This window comes from Taeniopygia guttata, chromosome 6 (genome assembly GCF_048771995.1).
Source record: "Taeniopygia guttata chromosome 6, bTaeGut7.mat, whole genome shotgun sequence".
Taxonomy (NCBI): domain Eukaryota; kingdom Metazoa; phylum Chordata; class Aves; order Passeriformes; family Estrildidae; genus Taeniopygia; species Taeniopygia guttata.
Window position 1 is genome coordinate 18,901,622 of NC_133031.1, and position 19,826 is coordinate 18,921,447.

Genomic DNA, 19,826 nt, shown 5'->3' on the forward strand with positions numbered 1-19,826 from the left:
GATCCGTGGGGTGCCCAGTGCCACCGCCGGTGCAGCAGGTGGGCCCAGCAGAGCGGGGTGTGAGCGCGGCTTTTGCTGTGGCCGCAGCCCCTGCATGGCACTTGCAGGCCCGAACAGATTCAAATAAACCCAAACTAAAATGAAACAGGGAAGCCTGATTATCACTGTCAATTAGAAGTGACTAGAAAATCAAGTGGGACCAGCAGACGGGACATGGCAGTCACCGTCCTTTGGTGCCCACAGCTGGCCCATGTCCCTCAAAAACCAAACCCCACTCTGATGCTCAGCCAGACCAGGTGAGAAACTGGGATATCACTGAAAAGACAAGCACTTAAAGGGACAGAGACTGAAACCTCCTCCTCTTTGTGCTCACTTGAGGTGTGTTGATACCCTGACCTCAGGACCCTTGTCTGTCCTGGACTCACCAATACCTTTTGAACTTGCCACTCTCATGGCACTGATTCCTGCTAATCTCAGCAGTGCAAGGAAGGTTGCATCTCTCAGCCAAAAAGTTCACCCACCTGATCAGAAAAGCTCCTTTACTGAACACATTTACTGAAAGCCTTTTTGTAACTACACATTTAAGGGATTGCTTTAAGCATGGAGGCAGACCCGAACTTCTCAAAATTCTCAGACTGTTCTCTCTGTATCACTGTCCACATTTGGGGTTTAACTCGTCCCCCTGGCCATTTTGGAAGGAATCCAGTGACTGCTGAGAAGTTACTGTAACACCAGAAGGAGAAACAGGTCTGCTCCCGTGGGCAGGGTATCCTGTGTTCACCAAAACCAAATCATCCATGCCAGTTTTGATTCCCCTATGGTCTGACATTGATGCGGCGACCTGAACTTGCTGGTCTTCCCCAACACACAAGTAAGGAAATTAGGCATACAGCCTTCAACTTTCACATGCTTGCAGCCAGCTTGGCTCTGCCATTCACTGCTCTTTGGGGAGCTCCCTGTGTAATTATGTAGATAAGGCTGCTAAACTACTGACTCTGGCACTAAGTTCTTGGTTTTGACCCATGCCCTAAAGCCTTATTAATATCTGGGACTCCTTCCAGACCCATCCTGCAAGCATCAAACTGCCCTGCTCTACCAGCTGGTGAAATTAGCACAGCTTCAGGGCAGCCCAAGCTTTGTAGGCTTGTTCAGACTTGTGAAACAGATATAGAGCATTTAAAAGAACCTTTAATTCCATGTCAAAGTGCCATCCCTCACCATCCCTCACCATCAGTTAAAATAGAAGGAAAACATCAAAGAATAAAATGGAAAGAAGAAATTAACATTCCCCCTTGTGTTTGAAAAACTATTTGGGAAGTAGATAGCATTAAATATGTAATGAGCATCCACATCCTTCAGAGTGCATTGGATAGCTCAACCATTAACTTGATCTTCTTTTCCTCCCCACTTGGATCAGTGGAGAGATTTTCTACAAGTACATTTTCAGACCCTTGTTCATGGTTAATCTTCTCTCTGTATTCTTTTCAACATCTTCCTCCTAGAGTCTGTCAGTCACTGCCACAGAGATTCATCAAGGCTGTCTTGTAATCGCCGCTGGTATCCTCCTGACAGGAGAAAATATTAAAAAATAGGTGAGTATGGAAGTTCCTCTGCACGCTCCAAGTGCTGACGTTGTCAGTCTGTGGAATATGCCCACACAGGAAAAGGACTTTGGAACGAGCAAGTCAGACTTCAGCAGAGTTGCTGCCAGCTGACACACCATCAAAAGCGACCAGAGAAATGAAGCTTGTAGCTACCACCTGAAATAACATTCATCAAGTCCAATTTTTTCCTTTGGAATGCAGGTGAGAAATTGATCAAGGTTCTGTCCCACAGAGCAGCACAAAGCACAGATGACAGCAAGCAAACCTGTTGTGTTCAGATTTTTTGTCCCTGGGTATTTATGTAACACCTCTTCCCTACAGGAAGGGAAAAGTATAGTTGGCCCTGACACATGGCATTTTTTAAAAAGCCTCCAATTTGGTCATTTTGGTCTAAAAGCACTACATAAAATATTCACTAAGTAAAGAAAATTTCCTCCCTTTGAATGTTTTGTGGCAACAGGTGTAAAGCTAGTTCCACTTCTCAGAAGGAATGAATATTCTGTACAGACCCTTGAAGACTGATCATTATTCAACGTGACAGACACTGACAGTGTAAATTATAAGAAGGGCCGCTCATTACAAAACCAGACTTCCCATAGGGACTGCTAAGGACAGGGCTTCTGTGCCATTTGCACAGGGACAGAGGAATGTCCCAAAGTCCTGGGGACAAATGGTAAAAACCAGTATTTCAGCACTACCAGGGGAGGCACGTTCACTCGGAGCTGAAACTACAATGCTATGGTAATCCTGACAAGGTTCAGTTTCTGAACCTATCTCATCACAGTGTAGACGAGGCTTTCACCTGGGATAAGGCAGCAAAAAACCCCAAACAACAGGAAAAGGAAAAGGAACAAAATACCCTAGCATTATTTTGACATATATGGATGGCACTGGCTTGAGGTAGTTAAGGATGACAGAGAGAGAGAAGAAAATGGCACAGCAGTGTAACAGCTATAGGATAGGTATAACATGAATGATTCATTTAATTTAGATTTATCTAGAACGCCATGCAATGCATGGATACAGAGAAAGTCCTAGTGCAGTGTCTCCTTGGGTTTGCTTTGTCCAAGTCACTTACAGAGAGCGTACGGTCTGACTCACCTTTCAGACACACGCGTCTCTCAAGGACACGGCTGTTAACAGGCCTAGTGAAGGAGAGCCATGATCATAGCAGAAATGAAATTGTTACTGCAAACAACCATGGAAGCATCCCACAGTGTTGGAAAGATTAGGAATACATGCAATGCCTGAGAACATTATATCAAGATTCTGCTTACCATAATCATAGTGGAGAGAGACTTTCCTGCAATACGCTTGAATTCAGGCTTTATAAGATTTAGGTCAACTTCACTTCGAGAAACAAGCACCCTTATCAGAGTCCCATCATCGGTGCCAGCCCCCTGGAATAACAGATACAGCAGTCTGTGATGGTACTGGGTGTTCAAGGGATAAGTTGTGCAAACTAGTCCAGGGCAGGAGGAATCAGCTCTCAAACACCACTTGGCACCTCTTCTGTGGAACATCTACATCTTGTTCAGGAGGGCCCACCCTCACACCCCTCCCAGAGGCCACTGCTAACACCACAGGCCCACCATGGAGGTGTGCACAAGTTTTGCACAAGTCAAATGCAAAAGCAAACATGCTACAGAGGTGGGAGTTGGTACTGAATACAGACTGTCCCTCTGCAGAATCACCCAGGCAGTGTTTGGCTTCAACCAATATTGTTTAGTCACTCACAGGAAAATTAAGATCACACCGATAACAAAACTGTTATCTCAGCTTTCCAAAAGGTTTGGAGAGCTGACATCTTGTACATGCCAGTTTAGTATTACAGGGGCACAATCTGCAAATACCTTATGTGACCCCATTTGAAACTCTCATTTTATACTGCCATTGAGAGAATTGTTTCCTAAAAAGAAAATACTGTCTTCCAATCTATTTAAATGGAAGGCAAGTCTTCATCATAAACAACCTCCTAGAAAAGCCTCTTTTGTCTGTGTTCCAGAAAAGGCCTGGGCTCCTTGCAGACTCTTAAGCCAGAAAAGCCAGACTCCCTTGTTATCTTGAGTTTAAAGGGTACTTTTCTTCTCAGCTGTTTGAAAGGATTCTGCTATTACTTGAAACAATTGCACTAAACCTGCTGTATTTCACCAAAACCTTGGCTTTTCTAGTTTGAATTAGTGGAAGCAGGTTACAAGTTAAGTCTGTATGAAAACCAGTGTGTTGCAATGGAGAGTCTTACCTTTAAAGCATTGTACAGCCTTTCTGCAAAGTAGCAACGGATGTTCTTGGTGCATTTCACTAGGCATATAAAAAGCTCAGTAAGAATCAATGGTAATTCCAGCCCAGGGCAGGAGGTGACTGAGATCCTTCATGCATCCATTAATTCAGTGTGCTCCTGGAATCTGAGTTTATCTTATCCAAGAGGTACCCCTTACTTCATACCAGACACCTTTACAAAGCAGATCCATCTAATATAAGTCAGCTAATGCAGAAGAAAAGGTGTCAGACTCTGACAAAGCAAAGGGAAAGGTCACCACTTACCAATAGCCAGCATGGCATCCTCAAGTGAACCACGAGTTTCACTCTTGATAGAGTCTTCTATGCTCTTGCCAGCCAGTTTCTGGTATTCTTCAAACACTGAAACACAAGAATTTATATTTGAAACACAAAGAACTTCTTAATTCCCTGACTTCAGGTAATTTCTGTGACCTCAAGTTTTTGTGGGAATCTGACCCTTTATTGCTGTCTTTAACCACAGAAATAAAGCAGACAACAAAGTTAGGCATACCTTTGGTCTTGTGGTTGTTGATGTCATTAGCTTCAGGAGCCAAAATAAAATCAACTTAAATGTAGGACTATGCAGTTCACAGCCCATGGACTTTAAAATGATGACAACACCATTTGGGGAAACTTATTATCTCAACCACAATTTAAAATAAAAACAACTGAGAAAAGATGAGCAAAATACAGGTACAGATTCCAAGATATTTGAGTTCCTACAGTAACAAAAGCTCAACAACAGGGCTGTTGCTTGCCTTATACATTTTTGATACTTCAAGGCTTAGAAACAGAGATATCTATTTTTACTTCTAGCTTTCTAGGACTATCAAAGAGGGAAAACTGCTATGTAATGCAATAGACATCTTAAGAAACTTCACTCAGCATACAAGATTATCGATACTCAAGACACTTTGGGGAAATGGAATACAGAACAGACAGATGGATACAAACTTCTCAACTCAAACTACTCTTTTTATTAAAAACAAATTTTAATAGCTGCAATAATTGCACTCAGATCTTAAAGACAAGTAGGTCCAGGCAGCTGTAGCACAGAAGAAATTGCTTAGTGACACAGTAGGTTCAAAAGACTGGTTGCATTATCACAAGAAGGTGAAATTCAAGTCTTAAAGACAGATACAGACAAATACTATGGAGACCACCTATTTTTGTTTCTCTTGTTGGTTTTTTTTTATGTGACCTTGGGAGATTGAATTTGAAACACAAGGGGGAGCTGGCTTCCAGGGCATAGAAGCAGCCGCAGAGGCCCTCAGCTTAGAAAAAGCTCAGGCATATCTGGCTTATTTTCGGCTAAATTTATAAGTTTAGGTTCACCTGATTCACACAGTACTTGATATGCTTAGATTCAGCCAACATAACAAAATCTATTATGCCTCAAAAGCATTGAGATGACAAGATCTGGTCTCTGCTACATGGACAGTGGGGAGCTGAGGTATCAGCTGGAGCAGGGCTTGTGTCTTCCCTCCCAGCAGCCTCTGATGCCCTCAAAAAGACCTGGGGCAGAAATGCAGGCTGCACCCTGTGATTCTTCAGCACTGAATAACCAGCTACTTTTTTAGTGATTTTTTTTCTCCCATAGGAACCCATATCCAAGGAAACATGTCTATTCACCACATGCTCCTACTTAATTAGGATGGTACTCAGTCACTTACTTCTTGAATTTATAAAAACAACTACCCAGTTGTCACCACTGTATAGAGACTCCTGGAAAAACCACTTGATTTTCAGCAGAACTAAATCTTCATAATCTTTCACAAAATCTCCTGGCAGCTTTTGGTTACTGAGTGACCAGAAATTAGAAAACAGGCTCAAGTACTTATTTTTGACCACTCATGTCTCTTGTATATAGCCCCACCCCTTCTTGACTAGGGTGATTTCTCATTTTGGAGGCTTGGGAATGTAGTGATGGTAATGTGTGCTCTGCTTCATACCTTTCATCAAGTGTGTGGCACTCCTTTTGCACAAGATGGTGATGAACTGTATCTCATCAGTGCCCCGTATCTTCTCTCCAGCAGCATACAGAGTCTGTAATTTAGCACACAGTTATTAGTGAGCTGTTCTGTGTGTGCAGCTGATCAAGCATCAGAGCTTGGCTGAAGGCATGGCTGGGGTAAAGGGGTTTGGAGTAATTGAAACCACTGGGTGAACCAGAGTCTTCTAGAATGGCTGGTTATGAAAACCTTTCTGTCTTCTAGACAAATGGAACATCCACTATCTCCATCCTTTCTACCCCTCCTGCAGCAGCTGGAACACTTGAGGTTTCCTCCCTTTCCTCTGCTCTTCCACTCCACCACAGCTATATACTTTCACATATCAAAAGCAGATGAGCCAAAGCCCAGGCCTCATCACTCTTTGAAATGCAGAGCTCAGCAGTGCAGGCAAAATTGAAAAACCCTATGTTACTTAAAGATAAGCCCACCCCAAATTATTGTGACTCTAACCCTCTGCTGACACTGAAGCACTCTGAAGTTCAAGAGGGTGGGAATCCAGGCATATCAGTGATCTCAGATATTTGAGAGTACCTCTGCATCCTGAAGAGCCAGGGCTGTGTCCACATAGAGGGTGGCATTGTCCCTCTCACCCTATGAGCAGAAAAAGAAGGGTAACAATTTTGTCTCATGAAGATTCTTCCACAAATAAGGATCAGAGCATTCATTCTGATCAAAGATCAATTATCTTCTCAGCTATCGATTTCTGCAGAGTACTCAAGCAGTAATATTTCAGACAACACAAGTGCTAACTCCTTCATTGAAAGGTGCTGAAATCAGTCATATGAAGCAGAGTAAAAAATTGTTCAGCTATTCTGCTACCAGGCAGGAAAATTCCAAAAATGTGGTAGGGTATATGCACTCAGCATTGAGGGCACAGACTCTGGAAAAGTGGTGCATCCTAGTGGAGTGGCACTTTTTAAAAGACCCTTGCAGAGTACACTGGCTTTACACATATGTGAAAGTCAGGTGTCTCTCTGCAGGAGAGCTGGCTCTCCCAGCTCTCGCAGTGCTCCTAAGGGAGAGAGATTTCCCTGCTCCAGTCACACTGAAGCTGAAACAGATCCAGTCCAAGTGACATGGTTGTCTCTGCAGTTTATCTGGTGATCATGACTGTACTGGCTCTCCTATTGCATGTCTTCTTCACACTTTTCTTTTTTGGAGACCTTTATTTATATCCTCACTTCTCTTCTCTAGCATTACCTGAAGAAGGCAAACCAGAATCTGCTCTAAGTAGCCACTCGTTTCCGATTTTATGTCTTGTTCCAGATCAGAACCGTATTCTACCCAAGGGAAAGAGAAGGACAAGGGAAGGATTTGTTATTTATTTAGGTGATACAGTCGTGACATTACCAGTAACCCAAGCACACACAATAGCCTGACACCAGGCAAGAGGGTCAATTAAGGAAAAAAAACAGCTCACACCCTCTGTGATGCCCAGGTCAGCATTTGCATCCAGCTGAGTCACTACCTTCCCTGATGTCCAAGAAATAAACCCAGAGCTAATTTTAGAGGTATAGCTGAAGGGATGAACAAGATAAAATATTTACAAATACATATTTGATAAATTCCCATCTATTTAATGGAGAGAAAAGCCAAGTGCACAGCTATAGTTTTGTTTCTGTTCTGACAATACTCTGTACCCAAACTGAACCAAATCTGTAATTTGTTGACCCTTTGCTGCAGCTGGATGAAGACCTAGAAAGGGATTTTCATTTTCTCTGAGCATAGCCATTTTCTGTTTGCCAGCTGCCAGCTGAAAGCAGAGTTACAATGCTTTTAGAGTTAAATGCTTTTAGAAAAGTCATTTTCTTGCTGACAGTGCTGGCTGGTAACGCCTTCCTGTGCTCTGACCACAGAAATGTGAGCCCCAGGCACTTACCTTCTTTGTACGCCTTGATTATCTCCTTGATCTGCGCTTTTGTCCGAGATGCCAGGATCTCTATGATAACACTTTCCCTTGTTCCCACACCCTATAATAGAAAAAACAGTGGAGAAATAAAGGTGGAGAAAGGCATCTAGTCATGGAGGGTGATTTACTGCTAGAGATATATGGTGAAGGGAGGAGTTGGATGGCAGCAAAGTCAGGCTGTGTGCTGAGCTGTAAGAAACAATCGTGATGAAAGCTGGAGACACAAAACACATTTGGGTTGAACACCATTTCTTTTACCAAGGTGCCTAATTTGTAAAAGATGATTTTATATAACCCTACACTTCCACAATGCTTTTCTAGAGTCAGATCTTTGACAATAGACAGCATTAAAGGAATGGAGGGACACCAGTGCTTGGCTAGTCAGTCCATCTTTATATCATTTTAACAGACCACTCTGCATCTGAAACTTGTAAAGATACCCTACCAATAGGTAGGGTCCCAGCTGTCCCCAGCCTGGCCCTTGCATTACCACTCCTTGATTCCTTAAAGGTTGTGTGGCTCAGCTGGGGCATCAAGGCAGCAGGTTTGGGTGTGAATTTAGTTTTGTTGTGGCATTTCCAGGCTCTATGAGTCACGTATGTACAGAAACTTTCTTACAACCATAAATATTTAAGCAGCATTTCCCCCCAGAATATTAATAGTACAATTAAGTATTTCTCAAAGACTACTGCTAATAACAAACTTAACCATGGAACAGTCCAGTTATTAACACTTGCACAAGTGCAGGAAATTAGCACTGTATTTGTGCTATTATTTAAATATCAGCATGCAATTTGCTTACCTTCATGGCATCATATAGTTCCTTGGCATCATACTTGAATGGGGAGTACATCAGAGCTACAATGAGCCTCTCAAAGTTGCCACTCAATTCAGACTTCAGGTTTTCAATCAGATCCTGCCAAAGGTGCATCATCACATGGTTACATAAACAGACCCACAGGATCATTTTGCTACACATGCTGCTTTCATCTCCATGGCCCAAGTAATGAAGCTGAATGCCAGCATTGTTGATAGTTCATTAAAAAAGGTCCTGAGACTCAAAAAGGCACCTAACTCCAAAATGGGATTTGTCTAGGTGCTTACACATTCCCTGTTTCTTGATATTCGGGCTTTCTCAATAATTAATTCTGTAGCAAATCTTCCTCCACCCTGCTCAACTCACTGAGCAGAAGCAGGTAGCTGAAGGCCTTGCACTGACCAAGGGTGTAGCTTCAGCAAGATTCCCATAGCCTGCATATAAACTTGCACCCAGGACATTTGCAGACTCGGGACTGCAGACTGCTTGAAGATCCACTTCAAACTTCCCTTTCACTATAATGCAGGTTCTCCCAGAGTAGGACTTTAATGCAAGCGCTCTATTTATTAATTGTTCCATACCCACCCCCTTCCCTTTCTTAGGCTTTTGCATGGCAGTCCCCTTTCCAGGAAGGGCCACAGTAGGGCTAAGGGTACAGTCTGCTGGTGAAAAAAATTTCCCAATAAAAGTAAGATTTTATCAGAGAAACAGAGAGACACAAAGGAGAACATAGTTGTCAATAACTGTGGAATTTCCAAACAAGTGTAATTAAATAAGTCCTTAAATTGAACTTTTTTGACATTTAAAAAAGCCTGAAACAAACCAATATTTTACTCAACATGTCACTTAGACAGGTACAAATTTTTGTTACAGCTTCAAATCAATAAGAAGCTTCACTTCAAATTAAAATTGATTTTAAAAAAGTATTTCTGGTCCAAATGTATTAAAAAAAAAAATCTTTAGGTGAAAAACATTTTTTCATGGTAAAACATTAATTTTACACATTCATCACAGGCCTTATAAATAGAAATTAGTCTACTTATTTGCAGAAAACCTGCATATGGTTTGCATCATGCTTTCAGGATGAAGTGTACACCCATTTACTATATCCTGCATGCAGTAAACCAGTGATTGAATAGGGCTTTGTTTTGGAAGAACCTTTCCAAACTGTGCTTTGAAGGATTTAGCAATCTCTTGACGCTGCAGATTGCTCCTCTTGGTTAGGACATCAATAATAGCTTGTTCATCAGTCCCTGTGGAAAGCAACAATAAATCATAAATACAGTGCACAGAATAAGCTGAGACTGGTCCAAAATCCCAATCTGAATATTCAGACAACCTTGTCTGGTTCACTTTATGTAGAAGTTTAAGTACATACTGAGGAAACTTTAATATTAGTTTTTCACAGTAAAAAATAAGTGATATCTCTGGGTGCAAATTTCCTAAGGAATTTATTTAAACTTCGCAGTTATAAGAATATAGAATTTACATATGTGGTTGGATTCAACTCACCCAGCCCTTTCATGGCATTGTACAGAGTCTGAGCATCAGGTGCAGCATTAAAATGTAAAGCACCTGCCACAGACCTGCCCTCTGCTTCACTCTGAAAGAAGAAGAAAAATACACAACTTTCCACCACTGCTTTTCATCAGCTGAAGAAAAAGTATTTGAAAAGTACATGAACATTATTTATTGCCTACACATGGTGAAGTCACAGAAAATAGGAGAGACTGGCCAGAAGTTTCTCAGCAGAGCAAAAGGAGAATACAAATTTCTCTCCAAAGAGAACACAAGTTTCCTGTTCCCACCTGCCTGTACCAGCCTCTGCTGCTGGCAGGAACATGAAGTGCAAAGCATGGCTGACAGTGAGGTCAGGCAGTCTGGCAGAAAAAGCACAGACTGTAAGAGACTGGACTTTCCTATTCACGTCTTAATTACAGTCCTTTGTAGCATGGATGCTATTGTATCATACTGCATTTCTCAGTGGGTTGGTGCAGGGTAGTTTTTAGACAGCTCTTTGAATTCCTGAAATTGTCTTATTCTCATAGACCATTTTTTTCAGCAGCTGCTGCTGCACTTCTGCACAGCTGGTTTCAAGTAGGGAGCATCTCCACTGGAAGGATTTGGGCCAAAAGACTACTTTGAAGGAAGAGATCCATCTGGAGGAGTGGAGGTTTGATGTTCTTCCCAATACCAAGAATCAGATACAACTACACAAGAATCCTCCTAACAAACCCCTGAGGTGCTGTAAGTATCAATCCCAGGGCATAAAAGACACACTGACACTTATTTTAGTCACCACAAGGTAGTAGGGCCATCAATCAGAACCCAGGTATAATTTAACAAAGCTAGTAGTCAAGGAACTGGCTTGAATATATTGTCACATCTGTCACAAGCTGGTCCTGTCAATAGGGGAGTATGTGGGTGGATAGGCATGAAGAATCATCATCACTTTATACAAAAATTGACACAATTTTCCCCTTCCCAGAAGCAAGGATATTTAAGTTGGAAACTACTATATTCTCATAAATTTGTCTTTAGAGGCAGGATTAATATTAACTAATTGTATCAGTATGATCTGATAAATATTTTAATGGGGATGGCTTCACTGTGAGATAAAAATCAGAGATTATAGATCAGAAGGAAGCATTAGGGTTGTCCCACCTGACTTACATAACATGGACCACCAAGTGCCACCCATCAGCCTCCTGCTATGATGCAAATCCCTTCTGCTCTTACTTCCCATGTGGAAGAGAACCAGTGGATACAGCTGGCACGTTTGCATGGAGCAGTGACAATGAGGAGTACTGAGAGAGGCATGTTCAGCAATCAGCAAGAGCTGGAAAAGTTTGCTTTACAGCCAGCATAGAGACACTCCTGCACCACCACAGCTTGCTTCCAGCAGAAAGAGCAGCTGTGAAGCAAATGGTGTCAACAGGAAACTTCACAAGAGATGCAGTTTTGAATCCCAATGGTCACTGAGCAGCAAGTTTAAGGCTGAGGTGAAGCTGTCACTGCAGAAAAAAAACAATGACAGAGCAGGTGGCATTCCCACCTCCAACAGTTTGCCATTGGCATAGAAGAATTTAGCTGAGCTGGGAGGACCATTTCAAGTGCTCCTTTTCTAGCCCTCTGCCAGGATGGCCAGCACCATCACAGCTCCTCTGGGAAGTAGGTTAGACCCATCCATCTGAGCTTGCTTTGAGAAGGATGGTCAATCCTCTCCAGCTGCATGCAAGGGCCCTGTGAAGAAACCCCAAAACATTCTGGACCCATGCCTGGTGACTCAGTGAAAGAGGGAGTACAAAGCTGAGCTTTCATTTGGAGGCAGTGGAAACAAATTAAACAATGATCTTTTTTGGTACTAATTCCGAAAAACAGTTACAGCCCTTCCTGGCTCGAGTCGCTCATTTGTGACTCACTCATGCACCTCATTCTCTGTGCCCATAGCTTTTGCACCACAAGTACAATTGCACCAGCTTTTCAGAAAATCCCTGTCCACTTTGGTCTTGTTTCCCAGCTGAGTTAATCCTACAACTCCCTAACTAAAACTACTCAAGGCATTTGTGCTCATGTAAATATAAATAATTGGCATGAAAGCAGCAGAAGCAGTGTATCTTACAGCTGATGCTGTGAAAAGTTTTACCTATAAATGAAAAGAAGAAGGAATAAAAGTTTTACTACCAAAATATTTTCATACCTAAATGATAGGCTTTTTTTTTTTTTTTTTTTTTGTAAGCTGGAATCTGAGGACAGGTTGAGTTACTATTTGCATTTTGTTCAGTCAATATTTTCTAAGCAAGTTAAACATTTTTTAATTCCTTTTGAACTGTATTTTTTAATGAAGGGTTTAGAAAACCAAAGATTTTCCCCATCCTTTTTTGGACCTCTCATTTTCTTCTTATGCCTCCACTCCCTAACAACACCAATTGGTACAAGATCACTGGAGTTTAAGGGCTTTTCTCATTCTAATTTACAAATTATTTCCAGCTTGGGGGTAGAGACTAGATCATCCAAAAGGAAAATAATTAAATGAGAGCTACTCCAAGCTCGAGAAAAACATCTAGTTTATTATATCAAACTTCCAAAGGAAATAGGAAGGCAGAGAAAACTCAGAAGGAAGATTACAATTTGAATGTTTCTGGGGAAAAAAAATATTTTGAAACCTGGGAGTAAACCTAGCCTCCCACAGAGGCTGATGGGGGAGGTAGCACCAGGGCTACCTGCTGCCTGGTGTCAGCCAGACCCCAGGAGCTGCCTCAGCACACCCCATGAGCTTCTCCCCATCCTGCCACATTCCTCCCAAAGCCACAAGCATTTACAAGAGAACATACACAGCATTTCTGGCTCCTGGCAAAAAGACACATTATTGTTGCAATATTAAAAACCCACCAAAGATAGACATTGTGGCTTGACCATATCTATCTCGGTGACCACAGCCTGCCAGCACAACAGGGGACCAAAACTGGGACAGGCCAGCGTCCTGAACTCACTGCCACAGGACAAGGGAGCAGGCAAGGAGCGCACAGCTTGCAGACTTCAACTGTGTAACTTTGCTCTTGCTTGGTCCCATCTCCCCAGGAGCGCAGGGATATAAACACCCCCTGTGCCTCTCTCAGCTGAGGATACAGATAGGATCTGCTCCTCTTCCTATAGCCAGCAACCATATGAACACCCTCCTTCAGCAATGTTTTTGAAGTGCAGAATGCTATTTTACAGCCAGAAAAACAGTAAAAAGGTCTTCTGATTTTTAAAGGAAACTGTTCATTCACACACAGTGCCTGATACAACTTATAAGCTACTTTATTACAGTGCCAAAAATCCTCAGAGTGTCAGTATATCCTCTACTTACCCAGGCCTTCCACCATGCCATTGTGGTCTCAGTAGTGTTAGCTGGGTCTGTTGATGAAGAAAACCGCACATATCACACCTCAAAGTTTGGGAATCTGAGATTTGAAGGGAGGCATAAGGAGGAGAGGAAGAAACAAAAGTTCTTTTCAATAAACTTACCACTAGAAAAATGGAATAACTGTACTCCTCTGGAGGCTTGTTCCCTCTGGAAGCCGCAGAATGTAACTGGCCTCTCAGGCACACGCAGGTATAAAGCATCCTTATCTACAGATTCCACAGGGCAACACCCTCTGACATGGCTCAACCTGTTTTCACATATGAGTTTACAGGGAGAGATCAAGTTGCTTAATAATAAACGAGGCTTCCCTTGTGAGGAGGCCTAAATTCAACCTTGTTGACTCATTGTAATTTTTCCACTGCTTCTCTCTCTATACACGCCCTTCCCTGCTAACATTTTGGCCTCTGGCACAGATACAACATACAAATTACAACCAGGTAATTTCTCAGCATGAAAGAGACTAGATGAATTCAACTATAACTGAATAAGGTATTTACTATTATCAACTCTTTCTATCTCTGCTAATCTGGAACACTGCCAAACAGGACTCTAGAAACATAACATACCTTCCTCTACCTCCTCTCAAAAACTTATTAAAAAAACCTCAAAGCCAGAAAACCAAAAAATTTCCAAACCAAACAAACCACATACCTAGCCAAACTCCACATCATCCATGTCCTACACCTTACAGTTTAGCTCAATAAAGCAGAGACTTAGGTCCCCAAATCCCATACCTAGACTTCCACAGCATGAGTCACAAATGGTCTCTAGGGTAATGTAGGACCAACACATCTAAGGCTAACAAGTTTGAGTAATGACAACCCCAGCTAAGTGTCATAGGGCTTGCAGTAGCTGTTGTGACATGTTAAGGTTTAGGAGCTGAGTGCAAAACCTCTTTTTTTTCAATGAAAAAGAACTGAGTTGAACAGCTTCTCATACTTTAATTTGGTGAAATGTTTCCGTGAGATCATCTGAAATACCTTATGGTTGTAGTAATATTTTCCTGTCTAGACTTTTGTCAGAATCTACCCATTTATTTATTTATTTGCAGTGGAAAGCTGCCCTGATGCAAACATTCCCACTAGCTGTATTTTAACCCTTGCTATATAGGAGCTTTGTGCCCTCCACATTTACAGACCCACATGGGATGCTGGGTAAACACCAAACTATGGGCCTCTCTCGTTTCCTTCCCACAACTGCGATTTCACTTAACTCAGCAAGGCCCTGATGGCTTGGGAAGCTGCCCTGGCTTTTCCCAAGAGAATGAGCTGGGCCAGCCTCCAGCATATCCATCATATGGTGAGGGCAAGTTGGGAAGGAGGAGACAGCATTGCCCTTGGTATAACACACATGCTGCTGGGTCTGTACTGGCTTTGTTTCCACTCACATGTGAGAGGCAGGTTGCAAGGAGAGCTCATGAGTGGTCCTTCAGTCCTCCTCCTCCAGGGGTGGCAAAATGCCTTTGCACACAAGGTGCATCTGCTTTTACTGGATCCCAGCATCTGCTGCCTACATACACATTTCCACCTGTTGGGATAGAATTGGTCAGCTTGCCATGGAGATAAGCTTTCTTGAGGACTCCAAGGACAAAGAAGCCCTTCTAGGCAGAAAATCACAGACTTACAGCAAACAGCCATAGGGCACAGAGGGCAGCAGAGACCAAACCAGACAGCAAATGGAAAAAGTCTGAGGGGTCATTCTTGCCATCATAAACTAAAAAGGCTGTGAAGGGACAAACCTGGGGATTTTAATGCATAGAAACATTGGCCAGGTTTTAATAAATATGGACAGGCTAGGAAAAGTCTGGAGAACCTGAAATGTGCTGCAAGACTCAGAGCAAGGCTGCACAGACTTAGTATAGACCAGAGCAGTCAGCACTTGCAGGCTAGTGGAGCAGAGGGCAGTCCAGTACCCCTTTTGCTTGTGCAAATATAGTTATCCTTTGCAGCTGTAAACATGGACAGGTTTATCTTCATTGCAGCTCTTGTCCCCCCCTTAGCACTTGTGCTGTGTGACAGAGCTTATCTGTGGTTCATGGACTTTACTACTGTGTACCAGAGACACAGAAGCTGTTACAGCACCAGTAAGCAAGGCACAGGCACAACCTCACACATAGCTCAGCAATCACCCTCAGGAACATGCAGCTCTTTAGAAAAGGGGCAGAAGGTGATGCATGGACTCTCCCAAGTCCAGCTTTCTCACCCTGGCACCCCCAGCCCAGGGGCCGTACCTGCATTTCAGGTACTACTCTGTTTTGGAAAGTGAACCCCAAATGCACAAACCAGACTGTCCAGAAACTCTGCTTAACATAATATTGAGGTGGTTAGAATTTGTCTCAAACAGCGATTGTGTGTGCTAGTACTGCAGTGTACTGTGGTACTCCACAAAATGCAGCCTATCTCTGATCTATCTGCAGGAGGAGCACCTGGGCAGTGGGTCAGTCACGCCATGGCTGCAGACACCCACAGTGTCAGTACAGTGATTTTGTCAGGCCTCATTCACCAGCCTCCTCCAGGCTTTCAGAGTCCCTACACCTGCTGACACACCCAGCACAGCTGTCAGCCAGCAAGAGTGGGCAGCAGCCTCCAGCAGAACAACGTCTTGCACCATAATCAGCTTTGGGTTTGCATTTTTAAGCCATTTAGTCTAAATCAATTTTCAGCTAGACAAAATGCAGCAGGGACCAGTACACTTAGCTTTTCTTGACTCCACCCTGAGACTTTCCAGTCTTGAATCACTGACATTCGAGTTGCCCCTGATATGTACTCAGCCAGCACAAAGGGAATAGAAGTCACAATCAGAACTTTTAACAAAAAGGTACCAATAGCCTTAGAAAGATACATGACTGACATCACTGTAAGAAGCTTTTGCTACCCATTAGTCTTAGGCAGGTTTGTTGTAGGTTGAATGACAGTGGATGGTCTAATTTAGATTGAGGATGACTAAAGCCTTCTAGGGTATAGAGGCAGCCCCCTTTTCCATCTGTGAGTTTGTGAAGTCTGGCCCTATGCCTGGAAAGTTTCAGGCCAAGAGCTGACTTCTTTGGAACATGAAAGCCAGTGGAAACCAGGTTCTCAAATGCTCAGCAATTTCCTTTCATGGCTTTCACTTCCAATAAAATCTTTTCAAGACTAACAAAACAGTGCAGGCCATTGGGAATTTCATCCCAAAGTATGCATTTGTTTGATTTTTTTTCAGCCAGGAACTTGGAAATCAAGTGAGGAAACAGCAGACCAAACACAGAGATATACCACTGGGCAAAGGAATAATACTATAACCATGTAACATAAGTACTTCAATATGAAGAAGAGCATACCCTTTAGACCAAAGAGGAGAGGGATATTCTACTACAAGGCTACAAAATGGATACCTTTCTCCAACCCAGTCTGTAAGCAGAGCCATGTAGAACTGGAGCTCTGATGAAGACCCATTCAGCAAATGTCAGAATTGTTTTTTTTAATGTATAAAAGAAATGACCAAACTCACATAGTACTGTGCTTTCCAGATCTGAACATTACCCTTACACAAGTCTTTTAGCTTTACACCCATTACTAACAGCACCTGGCCCTACCTTCCAGGGCCATAGCCCAGCCCTTGCTGCAGCAGTGCCATGCCTGCAGACAGGCTCACACTCTCACGGTGAAACCATAGAAGGTGTTAAAACCTGCAGGTTTTAAGCCATTGTGTAAACAAGACCAGCCAGGCATTACCTTCTGCTGCTCCATTTCCCTACCCCTACCACACCCCCCTGCCTCTATTTCTTCCTTTTCTTCCTGTTTATCACTCTTAATCACCTTACCTGGAATCAGATCTCTAAATGGAGAGCTGTGTAAATTTGCCAGCAAGCCTATCCAAACAAAGTTATTGTCTGTTTATGAATGAGGTGTCAGCTGGATGGGGTAAAGGGTTAGATGGGGAAGATAGCAGTTTAGAGCAAGGAGAGCATCTGTAATGCAAAAATAAAGTTCCTAAAGCCCCACCAAAATTGTACCACTTAGCTCTCTTCTCACCCTGCCATTTCTTCTGGTGCCTTTGAACCATGTTTCACAGTGAAAATGACCCCAAAATAGATTTATTTCCATTTGAAAATCATTATAACAATTTAATTTTTAAGTTGTGCTGCAAACAGATATGAGCCAAGCATAAGAGAAATTTCATATTGTATGTTGTGGAGCATGTTCAATTACAAAAGGGTAAAAATTCAGGACTTGATTCTCCTCAGTACCTCAGTGTCAGTGGTGCCTGTGACCAGAGGTTTGTGAAGGGTGTGGACTTTGTTTTTCCTAGCAGCTTTGCTGCCCAGGAACACTCTGCTGCAGGTGGGAGAGTCAGGATGAGGCACCAGCTTGCCCTGCCTCTGCTCTGGCACTGACTCTGGCTGAGCATTTTTCTGCTCATTCCTTTCTTAGCTAGTTCTGGTGCCAAGGAATTCCTCCCAGTTGCTCTAACAACCATTCCCTACACAAAGCAGGCAATTGCTGTACTTGTTTAACCCCAAAGGCCAACAAAGCACCCTCTGAATCAAAATGGTCAGAGGCAGCTCACTTGGGTCTGATGGGGACATGACAGGTACCAGGAGCTCACATGCCAGCAGGGGGTGGTAGGCAGCATTCAGCAAGTCTTTGAATGCTTGGTTATGAAGTATTTTGTACATTTGCCTATCTGCCTCTATGGGAATTGGTTTTTATGTTCTTCCTGGTGGAAAAAGTGCAGGTGTTGTACACAATTAAATGCAGTCCTGCTGTTTGAAATGACCCTGTGATGGAGGCAGACTCACACAGAGCAACCTGAGAGAAGAATAAAAAAGAAGAATTTGCTCACATGAGTCCAGCTGTTTGTAGCAAGGCAGCAACATGCACTTTACTGCTTGTAGTCTCCCAGTTATTTATGTCAGAGCTGAGCAACATCCATAGCCTTTTGGTTGATTTTGATTCCTTTCCCACTGCTGCAGAATTGCAGTGACACCACTCGAGTCGGCGTGCTCGTGCCAGTCACACAGGTAAATAACACTGCAATGGGTATCCAGACCTCTCTTGGTGGATGTTGAAAAGGCATCTTAAAATCTTGCCAAAGGAAAACAAAAGCAAAGAGACATGAAGAATTACTTCCCTGTCCTGGAGCCATGGCTGCTGGGCCAGCCCTGGCAGAGAGGCATCATGCACTTTGCTTGGCTACAAGCACACTGACAGACTAGCTTTAAACTTATTTCCTGCTGTTAAGTTAGGGCTGCTCCTGAACTACCAAAAATACTGGAATGCCAAACATGAGTCATGTGCTTGGCCAGGAGCAGGAGCCTCTCCAGCCTCTGCCCCAGGGGTTGCTGCAAAGGTACCCAGAGAGGAAAGGTGGCAGCTGCTAAGTCTGAAATTGCTGAAACTGCCTGGCCAGGAGGGCTGAGCTGTAGTGTTCCAACAGCCAGAGCTGGGCTCTGTCCATGCACAAAAGGAAACTGAGGCACAAATGGAGAGCAAAGAAACAGCCATAACTTGATTGGCCTGCATAGCTTCACAGGAGGGAAGGAAAGACATTCCACAAAAACAGCTGTGCAGAGTTTGTGACCCCTGAGGTGCTCCATCAACCCCTCAGTGCCCCTGTGGGCACCAGCAGGCTGCAGCTCTGACCCATGGGGAGCAGACAACCACCACCCATGCATGGCTCAGGAAGAGGAGAACAGGATTCATGAGGGATACAAAACCTCAGCCTCCAGACAGAACTTCCAGGAGACCACGGCAGAGACACTTCCTGAGACCACCTGGGAAGCATCCTGCCTTCTCTTCCCAGGGTGATGCTGGGCCCAGCTGGCTTGGGTTAGAGGCAGGGCTGCTCCTTTGCTCCTGTGTATGGCCTGGAGGGAATTGAGATATTTCACATTTTCATTTGTGAGTTACTTAAGCAATACAAACAATTAATATTGGAAAAAATAGAGAGAGAGCTGGGAAATTCCAGAGCCTGCAGAGTTAGAGTTTCTCCCTGCCCACTTTCTTCCACAGAGATGGGTAAGTGCTTCAAGGCACAAGTAGTTCCTGACCATACCTGCTAGCTTGGGAAGAGACAGACCCCACCAGGGTCTGTGTCACTGTCCTGGCAGAGAGGACACTGTCACTCCTGATGTCTCAGATACAGGCTGTTTGCATTCCTGGAGCTGGAGTTTCCTGGTGAGCTATAGCAGAGCCAAGTCTACCATTGTGATGATGGCTTTCAAGGGTTTTTAACTACCTTCTGAAGGCATTGGCTGCTGAGAACATTGCAGCATTTCCCACTTGGAAACAACAGCCTCACTGATGTGTTGAAATCC

At 43.4% G+C, this 19,826-nt stretch overlaps 1 protein-coding gene across 2 annotated transcripts; it reads right to left on the minus strand.

The window, feature by feature from the left end:
* Positions 1 to 1,168: 1,168 nt before the first annotated feature.
* LOC100227999 (annexin A8) lies at positions 1,169 to 13,780 on the minus strand. Of its 2 annotated transcripts, XM_030276010.4 has the most exons (13): positions 13,633 to 13,779; positions 13,475 to 13,521; positions 10,135 to 10,225; positions 9,781 to 9,875; positions 8,608 to 8,721; positions 7,776 to 7,866; positions 7,097 to 7,176; positions 6,428 to 6,487; positions 5,837 to 5,930; positions 4,149 to 4,244; positions 3,847 to 3,905; positions 2,882 to 3,004; positions 1,169 to 1,565 (listed from the first exon to the last, which is right to left on the minus strand). In XM_030276010.4, the coding sequence occupies exons 2-13, from the start codon at positions 13,493 to 13,495 to the stop codon at positions 1,509 to 1,511; spliced, it is 981 nt and encodes a 326-aa protein (XP_030131870.4). In that variant the 5' UTR covers positions 13,496 to 13,521; positions 13,633 to 13,779; the 3' UTR covers positions 1,169 to 1,508. The 2 variants fall into 2 exon arrangements, with proteins under 2 accessions (XP_030131870.4, XP_032605023.3); XM_032749132.3 differs by lacking the exon at positions 10,135 to 10,225 and having other exon boundaries at positions 13,633 to 13,780.
* Between the last annotated feature and the right edge of the window lie 6,046 nt (positions 13,781 to 19,826).